Source organism: Mesocricetus auratus, unplaced genomic scaffold (genome assembly GCF_017639785.1).
Source record: "Mesocricetus auratus isolate SY011 unplaced genomic scaffold, BCM_Maur_2.0 Super-Scaffold_100025, whole genome shotgun sequence".
Lineage (NCBI taxonomy): Eukaryota > Metazoa > Chordata > Mammalia > Rodentia > Cricetidae > Mesocricetus > Mesocricetus auratus.
The window spans coordinates 1,620,841-1,639,317 of record NW_024429206.1 but is presented as its reverse complement, the minus strand read 5'-3'; the positions used below and the strand labels follow the sequence as shown (position 1 = coordinate 1,639,317).

At 40.3% G+C, this 18,477-nt stretch overlaps 1 protein-coding gene across 1 annotated transcript in view; it reads right to left on the bottom strand.

Annotated features, from left to right (window-relative positions):
* The window catches only part of LOC121133959 (vomeronasal type-2 receptor 116-like), a 30,298-nt gene extending 29,335 nt beyond the window's left edge, over positions 1-963 (bottom strand). The window contains exon 1 of the mRNA XM_040731340.1: positions 761-963. Within this exon, the coding sequence (XP_040587274.1) occupies positions 761-963 (203 nt within the window). The remainder of the gene's footprint in view (positions 1-760) is intronic.
* Between the last annotated feature and the right edge of the window lie 17,514 nt (positions 964-18,477).

The window sequence follows — 18,477 nt, the reverse complement described above, 5'->3', positions numbered from 1 at the left end:
CTTCAACTAATGGTTCTGAAAAGACTGGATATCCACATGCAGAAGAATGAAACCTCTATCTATCAACTTTCACAAAAGCTAATTCAAGTGGATCAAAGACCTTAATGAAACACCAAAACTGCTAGAAGAGAACATAAGCAGTATCCTCCATAATATAGTTGTAGGGAATGACTATGTTTGTTCAAGAATTAATGCCAACAGTTGGTAATTTGGGTATTCATGAAACTAAAAGTCTTTTGCACAGTAATCAACAAGGTAAAGAAAAAGCCCACTAAGTAAGAAAATCTTTGCCAACTATAATTTAACAGAGGTTTTATACCAATATAAATACAAATAACTCAAAGAAGCTAATAGAAATAACTGAAAAATAAGATCCTTTGCTATTCAGGAAGAGAATGTTTCATATACTCATTTTACAGAATCCATGCCAAAGACTGGTATTGTGATTCTAGGCAATACTATTGGATATTATTCAGTGACAACACAGGTTGGAAGAGGGCCAAGAATGGGGATGTAATAAGGAGAGAATTGAGTCTCAGAAAGGAGAAGCCAGAATGAAGGAAACTAGAATTCTTTTGTTCTTTTCAGGCAAAGAACGTAGTAAATAGAAACAGTAAAAATAAATCGCAGACAATCCTTGGGATATGGAGAGCACTATGCAGGATGTAGACAGCACCAGTGTATGCACACATAGTATTTCTAGGCATTATCTAGTCAAAAATAAGGAAGACAATGAAGAAATGAAAACAAATGAACTTACTGAACATAGTAGGACATATTTCTTGGATCCTCATTCAAGTAATCTATAACAATACTAAAAAGTGGAAAAAATGCAGCAACCATCATTTCCCCATCCTTGTACACACTGGGTTTTGTCTTTGAAGCACAGTAAGAACGGTCAAAGGAGTAGACATGGCTGGAATACTGCAGGACTAGGACCATAAACAGCAGGATGAACATCATGGACGTATCTACAAAGTCTAACTCTAGGTAGAGTTCAAATTTTCAGAGCCAGCAGGTATATACATAGCCCATGTATTTGTATCCATTCGTGTAAATCCCAATTTTGTTGTTGACTCTGATGGCCACCCCCATTCCCACAGCTCCTTCAACTCAGTTTCTAATATCCCCTGGAGGTTTCTCAAAATTATTCTTCCCTGGAGCGTCACATCTGCGGTCCTTCTTCATGTTTAAAAAAGCACAAAATGGAAAACATGTTTGAGGCTCATCTTCTCCAGTCCCAGGTGCCATGATGTTATTCAGCCCCACTGACAACAGGGCCTCCTCCTGAGATGAAGTCCTCCTGGAAAGACTTGACCCAGCTGGCATCCAGAAACTTTTATGTTCAGCTATGGGTGATAGTATTGTCATGAGGGATTGGGGTATAGCTTTGTTTCATTTTATCATGTTCAAGGCCTTGGGTTTACTCTTTACCACCACATAAACTGACATTGTTACAAATATCTGTAATTCCAGCACTGGTAGATCAAAAGATAGGAGAATTAGGAGGTCAAGACAATCTTTATGTACATAGGATGGTTGAGGTCTATAATTACTACAGATTCTGCCTCAAAAGTGTTGTTATAATCCATCTATATGGTCACAGCATTTATTTTTCACATTTTTGTGGTTTTCTTAGCGTATGTGGGGTATCTGCTACTTTCTCCCTCTTAAACAGTAGAAAGTGAACTTAAAATATTAGTAAATTATTCTACCACTAAGATATTGAGAACAAAATACATGGACATATCTTCATTGCCATGGAGCACAGAAACACATGAAGGAAGTGAAATTGTTCAGTGTGATGCTGTTTGTGGTGTATCATTGCTATCATATCTTTACGAAATCATGACATACCCAGTTTGGTTTATAAATTGTGCCACGTTCTACTCCATGTAAATCATTAATAATATGGGAAATCATAAGGCTGGGATAAAATATGGAGTATATGGTGCCTATCTGTACTTTGTTTCAATTTTATTTAGACATAATAATTCTTTGAAATAGAGACTACTAGTTTGTGTGTGTGTGTGTGTGTGTGTGTGTGTGTGTGTGTGTGTGTGCATGTGTGTCTGTGTTTGTGTGTGGACATCAAGTGGAGGCCAGAAGTTGAAATCAGATGTCTTCCTTAATTGCTGTGCATCTTATTTTGTTACAGACAGGGTTTCTTAATGAAACCAGAACTGTATGATTTAGGCAACCAGACTCTGCCTCTGAAAGGAATCACCAGAACTACAAGTGTGTGGAGTTTTATGTCAGCACTGGGGAACTTAACTCAGGTTCTCACTATTATATCGTCACCTGAACCATCTCCCTAGTCCCTACAGTCTGCAAGTTTTAAGATAAAAGCACTCAAAACCAGCTTTCTAGTGGAGACTTGTTATTATTATTCTTTTGAAATATGGCTGCCATAAAGACAGAAAGGTTTTGAGTACAGAATAAGCAATGAATTTCAAAGATTTTTTTGTGAAAATATTTATTTGCAGCACTGAATATTGAATACAGTACCTCCTACATGCTAGGCAGGTCCTTTTTTACTAAGGGATATTCCCAGTCCACACATCCTTATCTGGTTTCATGCTATGATGTTGAAACTTTGGGTTTATTGGTTTAAATAAAAAATAATGAAGACTTTGTTCTGTACTGGTTTTGGCATTGCACCCCATGATACACCCAGTGCATATATGGGAGTTTATGGCTGATCCACCAGTGAATGATGACTTGCCACACTCAAACATATCTCCTAAAATCAAGGGAAATGTTATTGTTATCTGGTGTTTGGCATCTCATCAAGGAATATATTAAATTTTGTACTTCTGATTTTATGGGTTTATTCGGTATCAAATGTTTGTAGCTGCAATTACATTAGGGTGAGGTCCTGGGGCTGGACTCCAAGCCTATATGACAGGTGTCCTATATAGTTTGGAAAGATTTACAGGATGTAGAGACAGATAATGGAGTGATACAGTTGCAATTCAGGGATTGCTGATATTCAATTGTGGCACCACCAGGTACTATAAAAGGCAAGAGGAATTCTATCTAGGTGTTCAGAGGATGCATAGGATGGACCATTGAATGCTCTAATTTTGAAGTATATACCTCAACTCTGACAGAAAAAATATCTTGTATTTTATGATATATATATATATATATACAGATTGACCAAAAGCAATTTGTGGAGGAAATGGTTTATTTGGTTTATTATTCCACATCATTGTTCATCATCGAAAGAAGCCAGACAGGAACTCAAACAGGGCAGCAACCTAGAGGCAGGAGCCGATTCAGAGGCCATGGAGGAGTGCTGCTTACTGGTTTGCTCCTTATGGCCTATTCAGCCCAATTTCTTATAGAATCCAGTAGCCCAGCCCAGGGATGGCCCCACCCACAATGGGTTGGGCCCATCACATCGGGCCTACAGTCAAATCTTTTGGAGGCATTTCCTCAGTTTAAGCTTCCTCTTCTCTGGTGAATCTAGCTTGTTTCAAATTAACATGAAATTAGCCAGCAGCAGTCATGACTAGATGAATAATTCAGTGATGGGAATCAACCACACTTTATGCTTTGCCACCACGGCACCAGGTTTCCTGCCTTCCGAGTGAAATCACAGCAAAACCTGCATCCCAACAAAACCTGAACCACTTGCAGGCTGCCCTACGGTTGGAAAACTTTATTCTCCTAGCAGTTGATGCTGCGTATGTAACTCTGGGGAGCACTCTTGTGAGCAGTTTTAGCTTTAGGAACTTCCTTGAACTTGTGGGCTTCAGGTTGTAGAAAAGGTCTTTGATCCACTAGGTATTTGTTCTTTTGCAGGTTGATTGAAAGAATACAGTTTAATTACTCTTTGCATTTTGTTTTCTTATTTTTATTTTCATTACTTTAATTTTAAATAGCTTGCTTCACATGTCAATCCCAGTTCCCTCTCCCTCCCCTCCTCTTGCACTTCCCACCATCCCCCCATCCTCCCACCCTATCCCCATGTCCTTCCACATAGGGATTATCTAGATTCTGTTATTTTACTCAGGGCAGGGTCCAGGCACTGCCCTAAGAGTCCAGGCTGAGAGAGCATCCCTCTTTGTGTTATGGACATATGAAGTCCGTTTGTATGCCAGGGATAAACACTGATCTACTGCCCAGGGCCCCATAGGTTGCCCAGGCCTCATCACTGACTCTCACAGTCAGGGGGTCTGGATCAGTCCCATGCTGGCCTCCCAGCTGTCGGTCTGGGGTCCAAGAGCTCCCCCTTGTTTAGATCAGCTGTTTCTGCTGGTTTTGCCAGCCCATTCTTTGCCAATTTGCTCATCATTCCTCTCTCTCTCTCTCTCTCTCTCTCTCTCTCTCTCTCTCACTGGGTTCCATGGGTTCAGTTCAGTGTTTAACTGTGGGTGTTTGCCTCTGCTTCCATCAGTCACTGGAAGAAGATTCTAGGATGGCTATAGACATCAAGTTCATTATCAGGAATGGGCATGTAAGGTGGTCTCTCCACTATTGCTTAGCTTTCCAGTTGGTGTCATCCCTTTAGATCACTAGAAGTCTCACTGGTGCCAGATCTGTCTTCTAACCTATGACTCCCTCTTCCCCCTATCCTACCCCCCCAATCAACCTTCCTGTTCTCCCATGACCTACTCTCTCTTCCTCTTCTCCCCTTCACTTCTTGCAACCTCCCACTACCCCCCACCTCACCGTGTTCCCAATCTGTTTAGAAGATCTTGCCTCATTCTCTTCTCTGGGGTACCATGCATATCTCTCTTAGGTTCTTTCCTGTTTCCCAGAATCTCTGTTAGTGGATGTGCAGACTGGCACTATGAGTGAGTACATACCATGTTTATCTTTTTCTGACTGGGTTACCTCACTCAGGATGGTTTCTTCTAGTGTCATCCTTTTGCCTGCGAAAGCCAGAACATCCTGGACAGATGTCCTACAATCGCTAAGGGAACAAGGATGCCAGCCCAGACTACTATTTCCAGCAACGCTTTCAATTACCATAGATGGAGAAAACAAAATATTCCATGACAAAGCCAGATTTAAACAATATGTATCCATGAATCCAGCTCTACAGAAAGTGCTAGAAGGAAAACCTAGACCCAACGACGATAACTACACTCACAAAGACACAGGCAATATATAATCACACTTTACCAAACACCAAAAGAAATAGGGAGAAGAACCTACACACAATAACTCCACTACCAATAGACCAAACACAAACAAGAATCATCAATCAATGGTCATTAATATCCTTCAATGTCAATGGTCTCAACTTGCCTATAAAAAGACACAGACTAGCAGAACGGATACGAAAACAAAACCCATCCTTCTGCTGCATACAAGAAACACATCTCAACGTCAAAGCAGACGTTACCTCAGAGTAAAGGGTTGGGAAAAGATTTTCCAATCAAACGGACCCAAGAAACAAGCGGGTGTAGCAATCCTAATATCTAACAAAGTAGACTTCAAATTAAAATCAATCAAAAGAGATGAAGGACATTTCATATTCATCAAAGGAAAATTCCATCAAGATGAAGTCTCTATTTTGAACATCTACGCCCCAAATACAAAGGCACCCACATTCGTGAAAGAAACATTACTAAAGCTCAAATCACACATAAAATCTCATACACTAGTAGTAGGAGACTTTAACACTCTACTCTCACAGCTATACAGGACCTCCAGACAGAAACTTAACAAAGAAACAAAAGAACTAACAGAAGTTATGACCCAACTGGGTTTAACAGACATCTATAGAATATTCCACACAAACACAAAGGGATTATAGCTTCTTCTCAGTGCCACATGGAACCTTCTCTAAAATTGACCACATAATAGGAAACATAACAAACCTACATAGATACAAAAAATTGGAATAACCCCCTGTATCTTATCAGACCACTATGCGTTAAAATTAGAATTCAACAATAACACAAATTGCAGAAACCCTACAAACTCATGGAAATTAAACAATGCACAATTGCACCATCCCTGGGTAAAGGAAGAAATAAAAAAAGAAATTAAAGACTTCCTGGAATTCAAGAGATTGAAGACACAACATACCCAAACTTATGGGACACTCTGAAAGTAGTGCTGAGAGGAAAGTTCATAGCACTAAGGGCAAAATGAAGAAACTGGAGAACAGTCACTCTAGAGAATTAATAGCACAGCTGAATGCTCTAGAACAAAAAGAAGCAAACTCACCCAGGAGGAGCAGACGCCAGGAAATAATCAAATTAAAGCCTGAAATCGATCAAGTAGAAACTAGGAAAACATTGAGAAGAATCAATGAAACAAAGAGTTGGTTCTTTGAGGAAATAAACAAAATAGACAAACCTCTGTCCAAATTAACCAAAAGACAGAGACAGAGAGAGAGAGAGAGAGAGAGAGAGCATGCTAATTAACAAAATCAGAAATGAAAAGGGGGACATAACAACGGACACTGAGGAAATCCAAAGAATCATCAGGGCATACTTTGAAAATCAATACTCCATAAATTCGAAAATTTAAAGGAAATGGACAATTTCCTGGCTAGATATCACTTTCCAAAACTAAATCAAGAACAGATAAACAATCTAATCAGACCTATAATCCCTAATGAAATGGAAGCAGTCATCAAAATCTCCCAAACAAAAAAAGCCCAGGCCCAGATGGCTTCAGTGCAGAATTCTACCAGAAATTCAAAGAAGAGCTAATTCCAATACTCCTCAAAGTATTCCATACAATAGAAGCGGGAGGCTCACTGCCAAACTCTTTTTACAAGGCTACAATTACCTTGATACCCAAGCCACACAAAGACACAACTAAGAAAGAGAACTATAGACCAATTTCTCTCATGAACATCGATGCAAAAATACTCAATAAAATAGTAGCAAATCGGATTCAAGAACACATCAGAAAAATCATCCACAATGATCAAGTAGGCTTCATCCCAGGAATGCAGGGATGGTTCAACATTAGAAAATCTATCAATGTAATCCACCATGTAAACAAACTTCGAAAGAAAAACCACATGATAATCTCACTAGATGCTGAAAAAGCCTTTGACAAAATCCAGCATCCCTTCATGATAAAGGTCCTAGAGATATCTGGTATAACAGGAATATACCTGAACATTATAAAAGCAATATACAGTAAACCATCAGCTAACATCAAACTAAATGGAGAGAAACGCAATGCAATTCCTCTAAAATCAGGAATAAAACAAGGCTGTCCACTCTCTCCATATCTCTTCAATATTTATTGTACTTGAAGTTCTACCTAGAGCAATATGACAACAAAAGGAGATCAAGGGGATACAAATAGGAAAAGAAGAAGTCAAGCTTTCACTATTTGCAGATGATATGATAGTTTACATAAGTGACCCCAAAAAATCCCATGCTCTTGGATTGCCATATTAAAAATGGCAACCTTTGCACTTTGTATTTCTTAGGGTTTTCATAAGTATATGTCATTCATTATCACATAAGTGAAATAACTGATGACAATAATTATGGAGCCTGGGGGCTGGAAAGATGGCTCAGAGGTTAAAAGCGCTGACTGCTCTTCCAGAGGTCCTGAGTTCAATTCCCAGCAACCACATGATGACTCACAACCATCTGTAATAATGCCCTCTTCTGGCCTGCAGGCATACATGCAGACAGAACACTGTATACATAACAGATAAAGAAATCTTTAAAAAAATATGAAGCTTACTTTGCTAGTACAAATACCACATATTATAGATATTTTCACTGGGTACAATGAAAAATGAAAATAATTTAAATTTACATTTACTTGATAGCTCAGGATGTTAACCATAAACATTTTTTTCTTTGCCATATCTACCCCATTTTATTTTCTACTCCAGTCAGTTATACAGCAGGAGTGATGCCAACTCTTTGCTTTCAACCTAACTGCAAATGAAGTACTGTGTACTCCTTTGATGGATATTTATTTATTTGTAATTGATATCAAAACTTTTATTAATACTGAAACACATAGCAGGCACATTTTATAACTTTACTGGAAAAATACTGTAACATAAAACAACATGTATAGAGATCTTTTAGTTAAAAAGAAGCCAGTTATCTATTCCTAAAGGTGTGTGCATTTTTTTGGGAGGTTAGAAGGAAAGGGTTCATTTTATCTTACAACTCTAGGATCACATTCCATCACTGAGGGAAGTCAGAGCAGAAACTCAAAGCAGGAACCGTGAGACAGTTTGTGAGGTAGAGATCATGGAAGAGTGGTCATACTGCCTTGCTCAGTCTGCTCTCATATACAACCTGGATGCTGAGGAACATCTAGGTAGTTTCAAAGATCTGGCCATTATGAATAATGTTGCTATGAACATAGTTGAGTAAATGTCCTTGTGGTGTGAATGTGCTTCCTTTGGGTATATGCCCAAAAGTGGTATTGTAGGGATGTGAGGTAGGTTGATCCATAATTTTCTGAGAAATCACCATACTGATTTCCACAGAGGCTGTACAAGTTTGCACTCACACCAGCATTGGAGGAGTGTTCCCCTTACTCCACATCCTCTCCAGGATAAGCTGTCATTGGTGTTTTTGGTCTTAGCCATGCTGATCTTTGTAAGATGGAATCTCAGAGTGGATTTGATTTGCATTTCCCTGGTGACTAAAGATGTTGAGCATTTCCTTAAGTGTCTTTCTTCCATTTGAGATTTTTTTTGAGAATTTTCTGTTTAGATCTGCATCCCATTTTTAAATTGGATTATTTGATATTTTGATACTTAGTTTCTTGAGTTCTTGGTATATTTTGGAGATTAGCGCTCTGTCAGATGTGGGGCTGGTGAAGATGTTTTCCCATTCTATAGGGCACTGTTTTGTCTTGTTGACTGTGTTCTTTGCTTTACAGAAGCTTCTCAGTTTCAGGAGGTCCTATTTATTCATTGCTGCTCTCAGTGTCTGTGCTACTGGTGTTATATTCACAAAGTGGTTTCCTGTACTTATGCTTTCAAGTTTATTTCACACTTTCTTTTCTATGAGGTTTGGTGTGAATGGATTTATATTGAGGTCTTTTATCCATTTGGACTTCAGTTTTGTGCATAGCAATAGATATGGATCTATTTGTTTTTCCACATGTCCACAGCCAGTTATGCCAGCACCATTTCTTGAATATATTTTCCTCTTTCCATTTTATATTTTTAGCTTCTTTGTCAAAAACTAGGTGTTTGTAGTTGTGTGGGTTGATATCAGGGTCTTTGATTTGATTCCATTGGTCCACCTGTCTGTTTTTATGCCAACACCAAGATGTTAGCATTACTATTGCTCCATAGTGGAGCTTGAAGTCTGGGATGGTGATGCCCCCAAATGATCCTTTATTGTACAGGGTTGTTTTGGGTATTCTGAGTTTTTTGGTTTTTTTCATATGAATTTGAGTATTGTTCTTTCAAGGTCTGTGAAGAATTTGCTGGAATTTTGATGGGCATTGCACTGAATCTGTAGATTACTTTTGGTAGGATTGCCATTTTTACTATGTTGATCCTATCCATCCAAGAGTATGGGAGATCTTTCCATTTTCTGATATCTTCTTCAATTTATTTCTTTAAAGATTTAAAGTTCTTGTCACACAGGGTTTTCAATCGTTTTGTTAGAATTATCCAAAGATATTTTATGCTATTTGTGACTATTGCAAATGGTGGAGTTTCTCTGATATCTTTATCAGCCCGTTTATCAATTGTCAGAGTTCTCTGGTAGAATTTTTGGGGTAACTTATGTAAACTATCATATCATCAGCAAATAGCAAGTGTTTGACTTCTTTACTAGTTTGTATTTCCTTCATATCCTTTTGTTGTCTTATTGCTCTAGTTAGAACTATGAACACTGTATTGATTACATACGGAGAGAGTGGACAGTCTTGCCTTGTTCTTGATTTCAGTAGGATTGCTTTGAGTTTCTCTCCATTTAGTTTGATGCTGTTTGTTGGGTTACTGTATATTGCCTTTTATGTTTAGGTATTCTCTTTGTATTCTCTCCAAGACCTCTGTCATGACGGTGTGTTGAATTTTGTTTCAGGCTTTTTTAGCATCTAATGAGATGATCATTTTTTCCTTTATGTTTGTTTAAATGGTGGATTACATTGATGGATTTTCATGTGTTGTACCATCTCTGCATCTCTGGGATGATTCCTACTTGGTCATGGTAGATGATTTTTCTGATGCATTCTTGGATTTGGTTTGCCAGTATTTTATTGGGTGTTTTTACATCTATGTTCATGAGGGAAATTCATCTATAATTCTCTTTCTTAGTTGAGTCTTTATGTGGTTTATGTATCAGGGTAACTGTAGCCTTGTAAAAATAATTTGGCTGGATAGGGGCCTTGTTGGGGGTAGGGGAGGAGGGAAGGGAGAGGGAACTGTGATTGACATGTAAAAGAAGCTTTTTCCTAATTTAAATATAAAAGGAAAAAAGAGTTTGGCAATGTAATGTTTCTTCTGTTTCTATTGTGTGGAATAATTCGAGGAGTATGAGTATTAGCTCTTCTTTGAACATCTAGTAGAATTGTCTGCTGAATCCATCTATGCCTGGACATTATTGATAACTGTTTCTATTTCCTTAGGAGCTATAGGTGTATTTAAGTTGTTTATCTGTTCTTCCATTAATTTTGGTATGTGGTACTTAACCAGAAATTGTTCATCTCCTTAAAGTTTTCCAATTTTGCAGAGTATAGATTTTTGAAGTATGACCTGATGATTCTTTGGCTTTCCTCCATGTCTGTTGTTATGTCTCTCTTTTCATTTCTGATTTTCTTAGTTTGTATATTCTTCCTCTGCCTTTTGGTTCGTTTGTATAAAGGTTTGTCTATTGTGTTGAATTTCTCAAAGAACCAACTCTTTGTCTCATTGATTCTTTGTGTCGTTTCTTTGGTTTTATTTTATTGTTTTTTTCATTTCTTTTAAAAATTTTTAATAGCTTGTTTTACATGTCAATCCCAGTTCCCTCTCCCTCCCCTCCTCCCACACTCCCCACCATCCCCCCCCATCCTCCCACCCTATTTCCACTTCCTTCTGCATAGGGGATATCTAGAGTCTATCATTTCACTCAGGGTAGGGTCCAGGCACTTCCCTATGAGTCCAGGCAGAGAGAGCAACCCTCTTTGTTTTATGGACACACAATGTCTGTTAGTATTCGAGGGATAAACACTGATCCACTGCTCAGGACCCCATAGGTAGCCCAGGCCTCCTCATTGACTCTCACATTCAGGGGGTCTGGATCAGTCCCATGCTGGCCTCCCAGCTGTCAGTCTGGGGTCCAAGAGCTCTCCCCTGTTCGGATCAGCTGTCTCTGCTCGTTTTGCCAGCCCATTCTTTGCCAATTTGCTCTTCGCTCCTCTCTCTCTGTCGCTGGGTTCCTTGGGTTCAGTTCAGTATTTAACTGTGGGTGTTTAACTCTGCTTCCATCAGTCACTGGATGAAGGCTCCTGGATGGTTATAGACATCAAGTTCACTATCAGGAATGGGCATTCGAGGTGGTCTGTACACTATTGCTTAGTTTGCCAATTGGTGTCATCCGTTTAGATCACTAGAGGTCACTCTGGTGCCTGATCTGTCTTCTAACCTATGATTCCCTCTTCCCCCATCCTACCCCCCCCAGTCGACCTTCCTGTTCCTCCATGTCCTACTCTCTCTTCCACTTCTCCCCCTCTCTATTTCCCAGGTCCCCCTCCCCCCCGCCCCTCGCCGTGTTCCCCATCTGTTCAGAGAATCTTGCCTCATTTCTCTTCTTTTGGGTTCTTTCCTGTTTCCCAGACTCTCTGTCAGTGGAAGTGCAGACTGGCACTCCTCTGATCCATGTCTAAAATCCATATATGAGTGAGTACATACCATGTTTGTCTTTTTGTGACTGGGTTACCTCACTCAGGATGGTTTCTTCCAGTGCTTTCCATTTACCTTCGAATTTCAAGATTCCATTGTTTTTTTCTGCTGAGTAATACTCCATTGTGTAAATGTACCACATTTTCTCTATCCACTCTTCAGTTGAGGGGCATCTAGGTTGCTTCCAGGTTCTGGCTATTACAAATAATGCTGCTATGAACATAGTGGAGCAGATGCCCTTGTTGTATGAATTTGCCTCCTTTGGATATATGCCTAACAGTGGAATTGCTGGGACTTGTGGTAGATTGATTCCCATTTTCCTGAGAAATCTCCATACTGCTTTCCAAAGTGGCTGTATGAGTTGGCACTCCCACCAGCAGTGGAGGAGTGTTCCTCTCTCTCCACATGCTCTCCAGCATAAATTGTCTTAGGTGTTTTTGATTGTAGCTATTCTGACAGGAGTAAGATGGTATCTCAAAGTTGTTTTGATTTGCATTTCCCTGATGGCTAAGGATGTTGAGCACTTTCTTAAGTGTCTCTTGGCCATTTTAGCCTCCTCTATTGAGAATTCTCTGTTTAGTTCTGTACCCCACCTTTTAATTGGATCCTTTGGTGTTTTGGAGACTTGTTTCTTGAGTTCTTTGTAAATTTTGGAGATTAGCCCTCTGTCAGATGTAGGGTCAGTGAATATCTTTGCCCATTCTGTGGACTGCCTTTCTGTCTTTTTGACTGTGTCCTTTGCCTTACAGAAGCTTTTTAGTTTCATGAGGTCCTATTTGTTGATTGTCGATCTCAGTGTCTGTGCCACTGGTTTTATGTTCAGGAAGTGGTGTCCTGTACCAACTCGTTGAAGAGTATCTCTCACTTTCTCTTCTAAAAGTTTCAGTGTGGCTGGATTTATGTTGCGATCTTTGATCCATTTGGACTTAAGTTTTGTACAAGGCGATAAACATGGATCTATCTGCAGTCTTCTGCATACCAGTACCCAGTTATGCCAGCACCATTTGTTGAAGATGCTTTCTTTTTTCCATTGTATAGTTTTAGCTTCTTTGTCAAAAATCAAATGTTCATAGGCGTGGGGGTTAAAATCAGGGTTTTCAATTCGGCTCCATTGGTCTACCTGCCTATTTTTGTGCCAATACCAAGCTGTTTTCAGGACTATAGCTCTATAATAGAGCTTGAAGTCAGGTATGGTGGTGCCTCCTGAAGTTCCTTTCTTGTATAGGCTATCCTGGGCCTTTTGTTTTTCCATATAAAGTTGATTAATGTTCTTTCCATGTCTGTGAAGAATTGTGCTGGAATTTTGATAGGGATTGCATTAAATCTGTAGACTGCTGTAAAGCACTACATAGATGAAGCAGAGGAGACAGACCTTAAAAATCATTTTATGAAGATGATAGAGACCCTCAAAGAAGAAACGAGGAAATCCCTTAAAGAAATAGAGGAAAAAACAAACAAAAAATCCATGAAATGGGGGAAAATTCAAGAAATAAACAAATCTCTCAAAGAATCTAAAGAGTACCAAGAAAAAACAACCAAACAAATAAAGGAAACAACTCAAACAGTTGAAAGATTGAAAGCTGAAATAGAAACAATAAAGAAAACACAGAATGAGGGGATGCTGGAAATGGAAAAGCTGGGTAAGCGATCAGGAACTACAGATGCAAGTATCACCAATAGAATACAAGAGATAGAAGAAAGAATCTCAGGTGTTGAAGACTCATTAGAGGATATATAGTCATCAACCAAAGAAAATCTCAAAACCAATAAATCCCTAACACAAAATATCCAGGAAATATGGGACACCATGAAGAAGTCAAACCTGAGAATAATAGGTATAGAAGAAGGCGATGAAATACAGCTCAAAGGCACAAAAAACATATTCAACAAAATCATAGAAGAAAACTTCCCTAACCTAAAGAAGGATATGCCTATGAAAATACAAGAATCTTACAGAACACCAAATAGGCTGGACCAGAAAAAGAAGTCACCTCGCCATATAATAATCAAAACATCAAACCTACAGAATAAAGAGAAAATATTAAGAGCGGTTTTATTTTATTGTTATCAGGCATCAATTTGACTGTTTCTTGCTGTCTTCTCCTTCTGTGTGAGTTAGCCAAATTTTGTTCTAGAGCTTTCAGTTGTTCTGTTAGTTCGTTAGGGTGGGATTTTTCTAGCTTCTTTTTATAGTCATTTATTGCTATGAACTTTCCTCTTAGCACTGCTTTCATTGTGTTCCATAAGTTTGGGTATGTTGTGAGGCCATTTTCATTAAATTTTAGGAAGTCATTAATTTTTTTCCTGTTTTCCTCCTTGATCCAGTGGTGGTTAGTTGATCATTGTTTGATTTCCATGTGTTTGTGGGCTTTCTGAACTTAATGTTGCTTTTGAATTCTAAGATGTGGTGATCCAATAGGATATAGGGCTTATTGAAATTTTTTTATATTTGTTACCAAGTATATGATCTATTTTTGAAAAGGTTCCATGAGATGCTGAAAAGAAAGTATATTCTTTTGTGTTTGGGTGAACTGTTCTGTACATGTCTGTTAATTAAGTCCATTTGAGTTACAACATCTGTTAGTTCCCTCATTTCTCTGTTAAGTTTTTGTGTGGCATATGTGTCCAGTGGTGAGAGTGGGTGTTGTAGTCTCCCACTATTAGTATGTGGGGCTTGATTTGTGATTTAAGCTTTAGTAATGTTTCTTTCACAGATTCAGGAGCTCTTGTGTTTGGGGCATAGATGTTGAGAATTGAGATTTCCCCTGATGGATTATTTTCTGTGGTGAATATGAAATGCTCTTCTTTATTTATTGACTGATTTTAGTTTGTAATGTATTTTGTTAAACATTAAGAAACCTGCACCAGCTTGTTTCTTAGGTTCATTTGATGGAACAATTTTTTCAGAACCCTTTACACTGAGGTATCTACTCATGAGGTTGATATGTGTTTCTTCCATACAGAAAAATGATGGATTCTGTCTTTTTTTATCATTTTTTATTTTAATTTTTTTTGTTTTTTTTCTTTTTTTATCATTTTTTATTTTAATTTTAAATAGCTTGTTTTACATGTCAATCCCAGTTCCCTCTCCCTCCCCTCCTCCCGCACTCCCCTTCCCCCCTCCCTCCCACCCTATTGCCAAATCCTTCCACATAGGGGATATCTAGAGTCTGTCATTTTACTCTTGGTAGGGTCAAGGCACTCCCCTAAGAGTCCAGGCTGAGAGAGCATCTCTCTTTGTGCTATAGGCACATGAAGACAGTTTGTATACCAGGGATAGACACTGATCCACAGCTCAGGGCCCCATAGGTTGCCCAGGCCTTCTCACTGACACTCACATTTGGGGGGTCCAGATCAGTCCCATGCTGGCCTCCCCACTGTCAGTCTGGGGTCCAAGAGCACTGCCCTGTTCAGATCAGCTGTCTCTGCTGGTTTTGCCAGCCCATTCTTTGCCAATTTGCTCATCACTCCTCTCTGTCACTGGGTTCCTTGGGTTCAGTTCAGTGATTAGTTGTGTGTTTGCCTCTGCTTCCATCAGTCACAGGATGAAGGCTCCCGGATGGTTATAGACATCAAGTTCATTATCAGGAATGGGCATTCGAGGTGGTCCCTCCACTATTGCTTAGCTTGCCAATTGATGTTATACCTTTGGATCACTCGAGGTCACTCTGGTGCCTGATCTGTCTTCGATCCTATGATTCCCTCTTCCCCCTATTCTACCCCCACCCCCTCAACTTCCTGTTCCCCCATGACCAACTCCCTTCCTCTTTACCCCCTCTATTCTTCCCAGGTCCCACTCCCCCCCTCCCCTCGCCATGTTCCCCATCCATTCAGAGGATCTTGTCTCCATCCTCTTCTCTTGGGTACTATGCATATATGCATATCTTTTAGGTTCTTTCCTGTTTCCCAGACTCTCTATCTGTGGAAGTGCAGACTGGATTCTGTCTTTGAATCCAGTCTATTAGCCTGTGTCTTTTTAATAGGTGAATTGAGACCATTTATATTAATGGAAATTAATGACCAGTGATTGCTAGTTCCTGGGTTTTTTGTTTGTTTGTTGGTGATAGCATTTTGTGTCCTATTCCCTCTTTTGGAATTTGCTCTGTAAGCTCTTCTGATACATGTGTTCTTGTGAATGTAACTGACTTCCTTGGGTTGGTATGAGGAGAGGGGGAGGGAAGCAAGAGGAACCACAGAAGGAGAGAGGAGGCCTTGTCTGCAAACAAGCTCTCCCACAGAGTCTGAAGTTCAAGGATTAGACTGGACTAGACAGAGAGTTCCAGGGATCAGTCTGCTGCCAACCTTCCACCAGCCATGTGTGTGCATGTGTGGGATGAGGGTGTGACTGTGCCAGGCTGTACAACCATGCATGTGCATGTGGATGCCAGAGTGAAATATCAGGTGTCTTTTATTTGTGACAGTCTCACTGAACTACCAGTTCTCAGGATCTTTTTGTGGACCTCATCCCTTGCTAGGGTTAGAGGCTCTCATGGGCTTGTTTTTATGTAGAAGGTGAAGATTCAAACTCAGGTCCTCAGGTTTGCAGAGTGAGAACCAGACCTACCACACTGCCTTGTTTTTTGGTCATTTAAATTCCCTCCCTCTCTCCCTTGCTCCTTTGCTCCCTGGCTCCCTGGCTCCCTCCCTCCTTCCCTCTCTTCCTTCTTTCCTTCCTTCCTAACTCCCTTCCTTCCTTCCTCCCTCCCTCCCTCCCTCCCTCCCTCCCTCCCTCCCTCCCTCCCTCCCTCCCTCCCTCCCTCCCTTCCTTCCTTCCTTCCTTCCTTCCTTCCTTCCTTCCTTCCTTCTTTTAGAAAGGGTCTCCTTACATAGCATTTGCAGGCCTGGCACTTACAGAGGTCTACCTGCCTCTTGGTCTGTATCTCCTGAAGACTGGTTTTAAAGGTATGGGTCACCACATCCTACCCAGGCTGGTGTCATGGTATTGATGGAACCCAGGCCTTTCATATGCCCGGTGAGAGCGCCAGTACTTGTGTGGGCTGTGACTGCAAGGAATCCTGAGTCAGAGGCATACTGCCATCTTAGAGTGCTTAGGACTCTGAACTTGTGTCCCTCCTTAGCTTGTGGCTCTTCTTGGGATTCCCCACGGGGTTTCATGTATGACATTTGGGGGAATAATCTGGTTTCATCTCATGCCATTTTCACTCTGGAACTATCAAGGTTGTGATTCTGGAAGTGAAATACTTATTTATTTATTTGTTTATTCACTAACTTACTGAGACAGGGTTTCTCTGTGTAGCCCTGTCTGCCTTGACACTCTTTGTAGACCAGGTTTGCCTGGGACTCAGATCTATATCCTTCTGTCTCCCGAGTGCTGGGATTAAAGGTGTGTGTCACCACCATCTTGATGAAACATTTAAAATAAAATTGATTGTACAATAATGAGCTTCATGGTGACTTTCAAAAACTTATCACATTTTCATTTCATTAGAGGAAGTGTTCAAGTCATCATGTATATATGCCTGTCAGAGGACAACCCTCCAGCAATCGGGTCCTTCAGATAAAACTCAGGTTGTCAGGCTTGGTGGCAAGCACCTTTATCCACTGAGTCATCTCATGGGACCAACATTTTGTTTTTACCTCCTGGTGCTGTGTGGAATATAGGGCTCACACAAGCTAGACAAGATCTCTCCCAGGCAATCCTTCCTTTTTTGAGAAAGCCTCATGGTAACTCCCCTCTCTCCCTCCCTTCCTTCTTTTTAAGATTTTTTTCTTTGTTTTATGTACATGAATGTTTCTAGTAAATATCAGTGTGTCATGTTCAGTATAACTCCTTTGGAGGTCAGAAGAGTGAATAAGATCCCCTGGAGCCAGAGTTATCTTGAGGGTTCTGGGAGTTGAAACCTGGTCCTCCATGAGATCAGAAAGAGCCCTTTACCACTGAGCCAATTCTTCAACTTGTTGTTCACACTCAGTCCAGTTACTTTCACAATGCGTTCTGTTAGTTGGACTGACCCTAAGTCCTACAGCCCTTCTATTACAGTACAACCAGGACAGGGAGCCAGATCTCCTTGTGTGCACGCATGTGTACATGTGTGTGCACTATTCATGTGTATTTCCTATGCAAATTAGCAATGAGCACTGAGGGGAGGGGCAGGAGCAAGCAGTTTTGGAACAAGATGGCACCTGTGGTAACTGGGAGTCTGACACCCACTGTTGCTTGTGGTGGTGCTGCTGCTGTTTGTAGGCCTTGAAGGCTGACTCCAGTGTAGAGATCTGGTGTCTTCCTAAGTCCAAAGTAGTAAGTGCAGAACACAAACGCATCCTGACAATGCCATAGGAAGTCAGTTGCCTGCATCTCCACAGCACACAGGCGCACAGGCCCATCAAGAGAACTGGGGTGATAAAGGCCATTAGTTTCCTGTGCCTGATGCATGTGACTGTCTCCTGTTAATTAAGTCCTGCTTGTCCTGTGTACTCTGTTTCAAGACTCCTGCATCTCCCTCTAACCTCTAATTAATTGTGTCAGGACCCATGAAAAGGAGTCCATTCCATCTTGCCTTAAGTTCAGACAGCTCAAATCTGTCTTACTGTCCATAAGACATTAGTTTGGTGACTACAAGATGTTTTCGCCTTGTTGGTGGACATCTCTTATCAAAATAACAATATTCCTGGGTCCAGATGCGTTTACTCTAGACCTGAAGGCCAGATGGCAG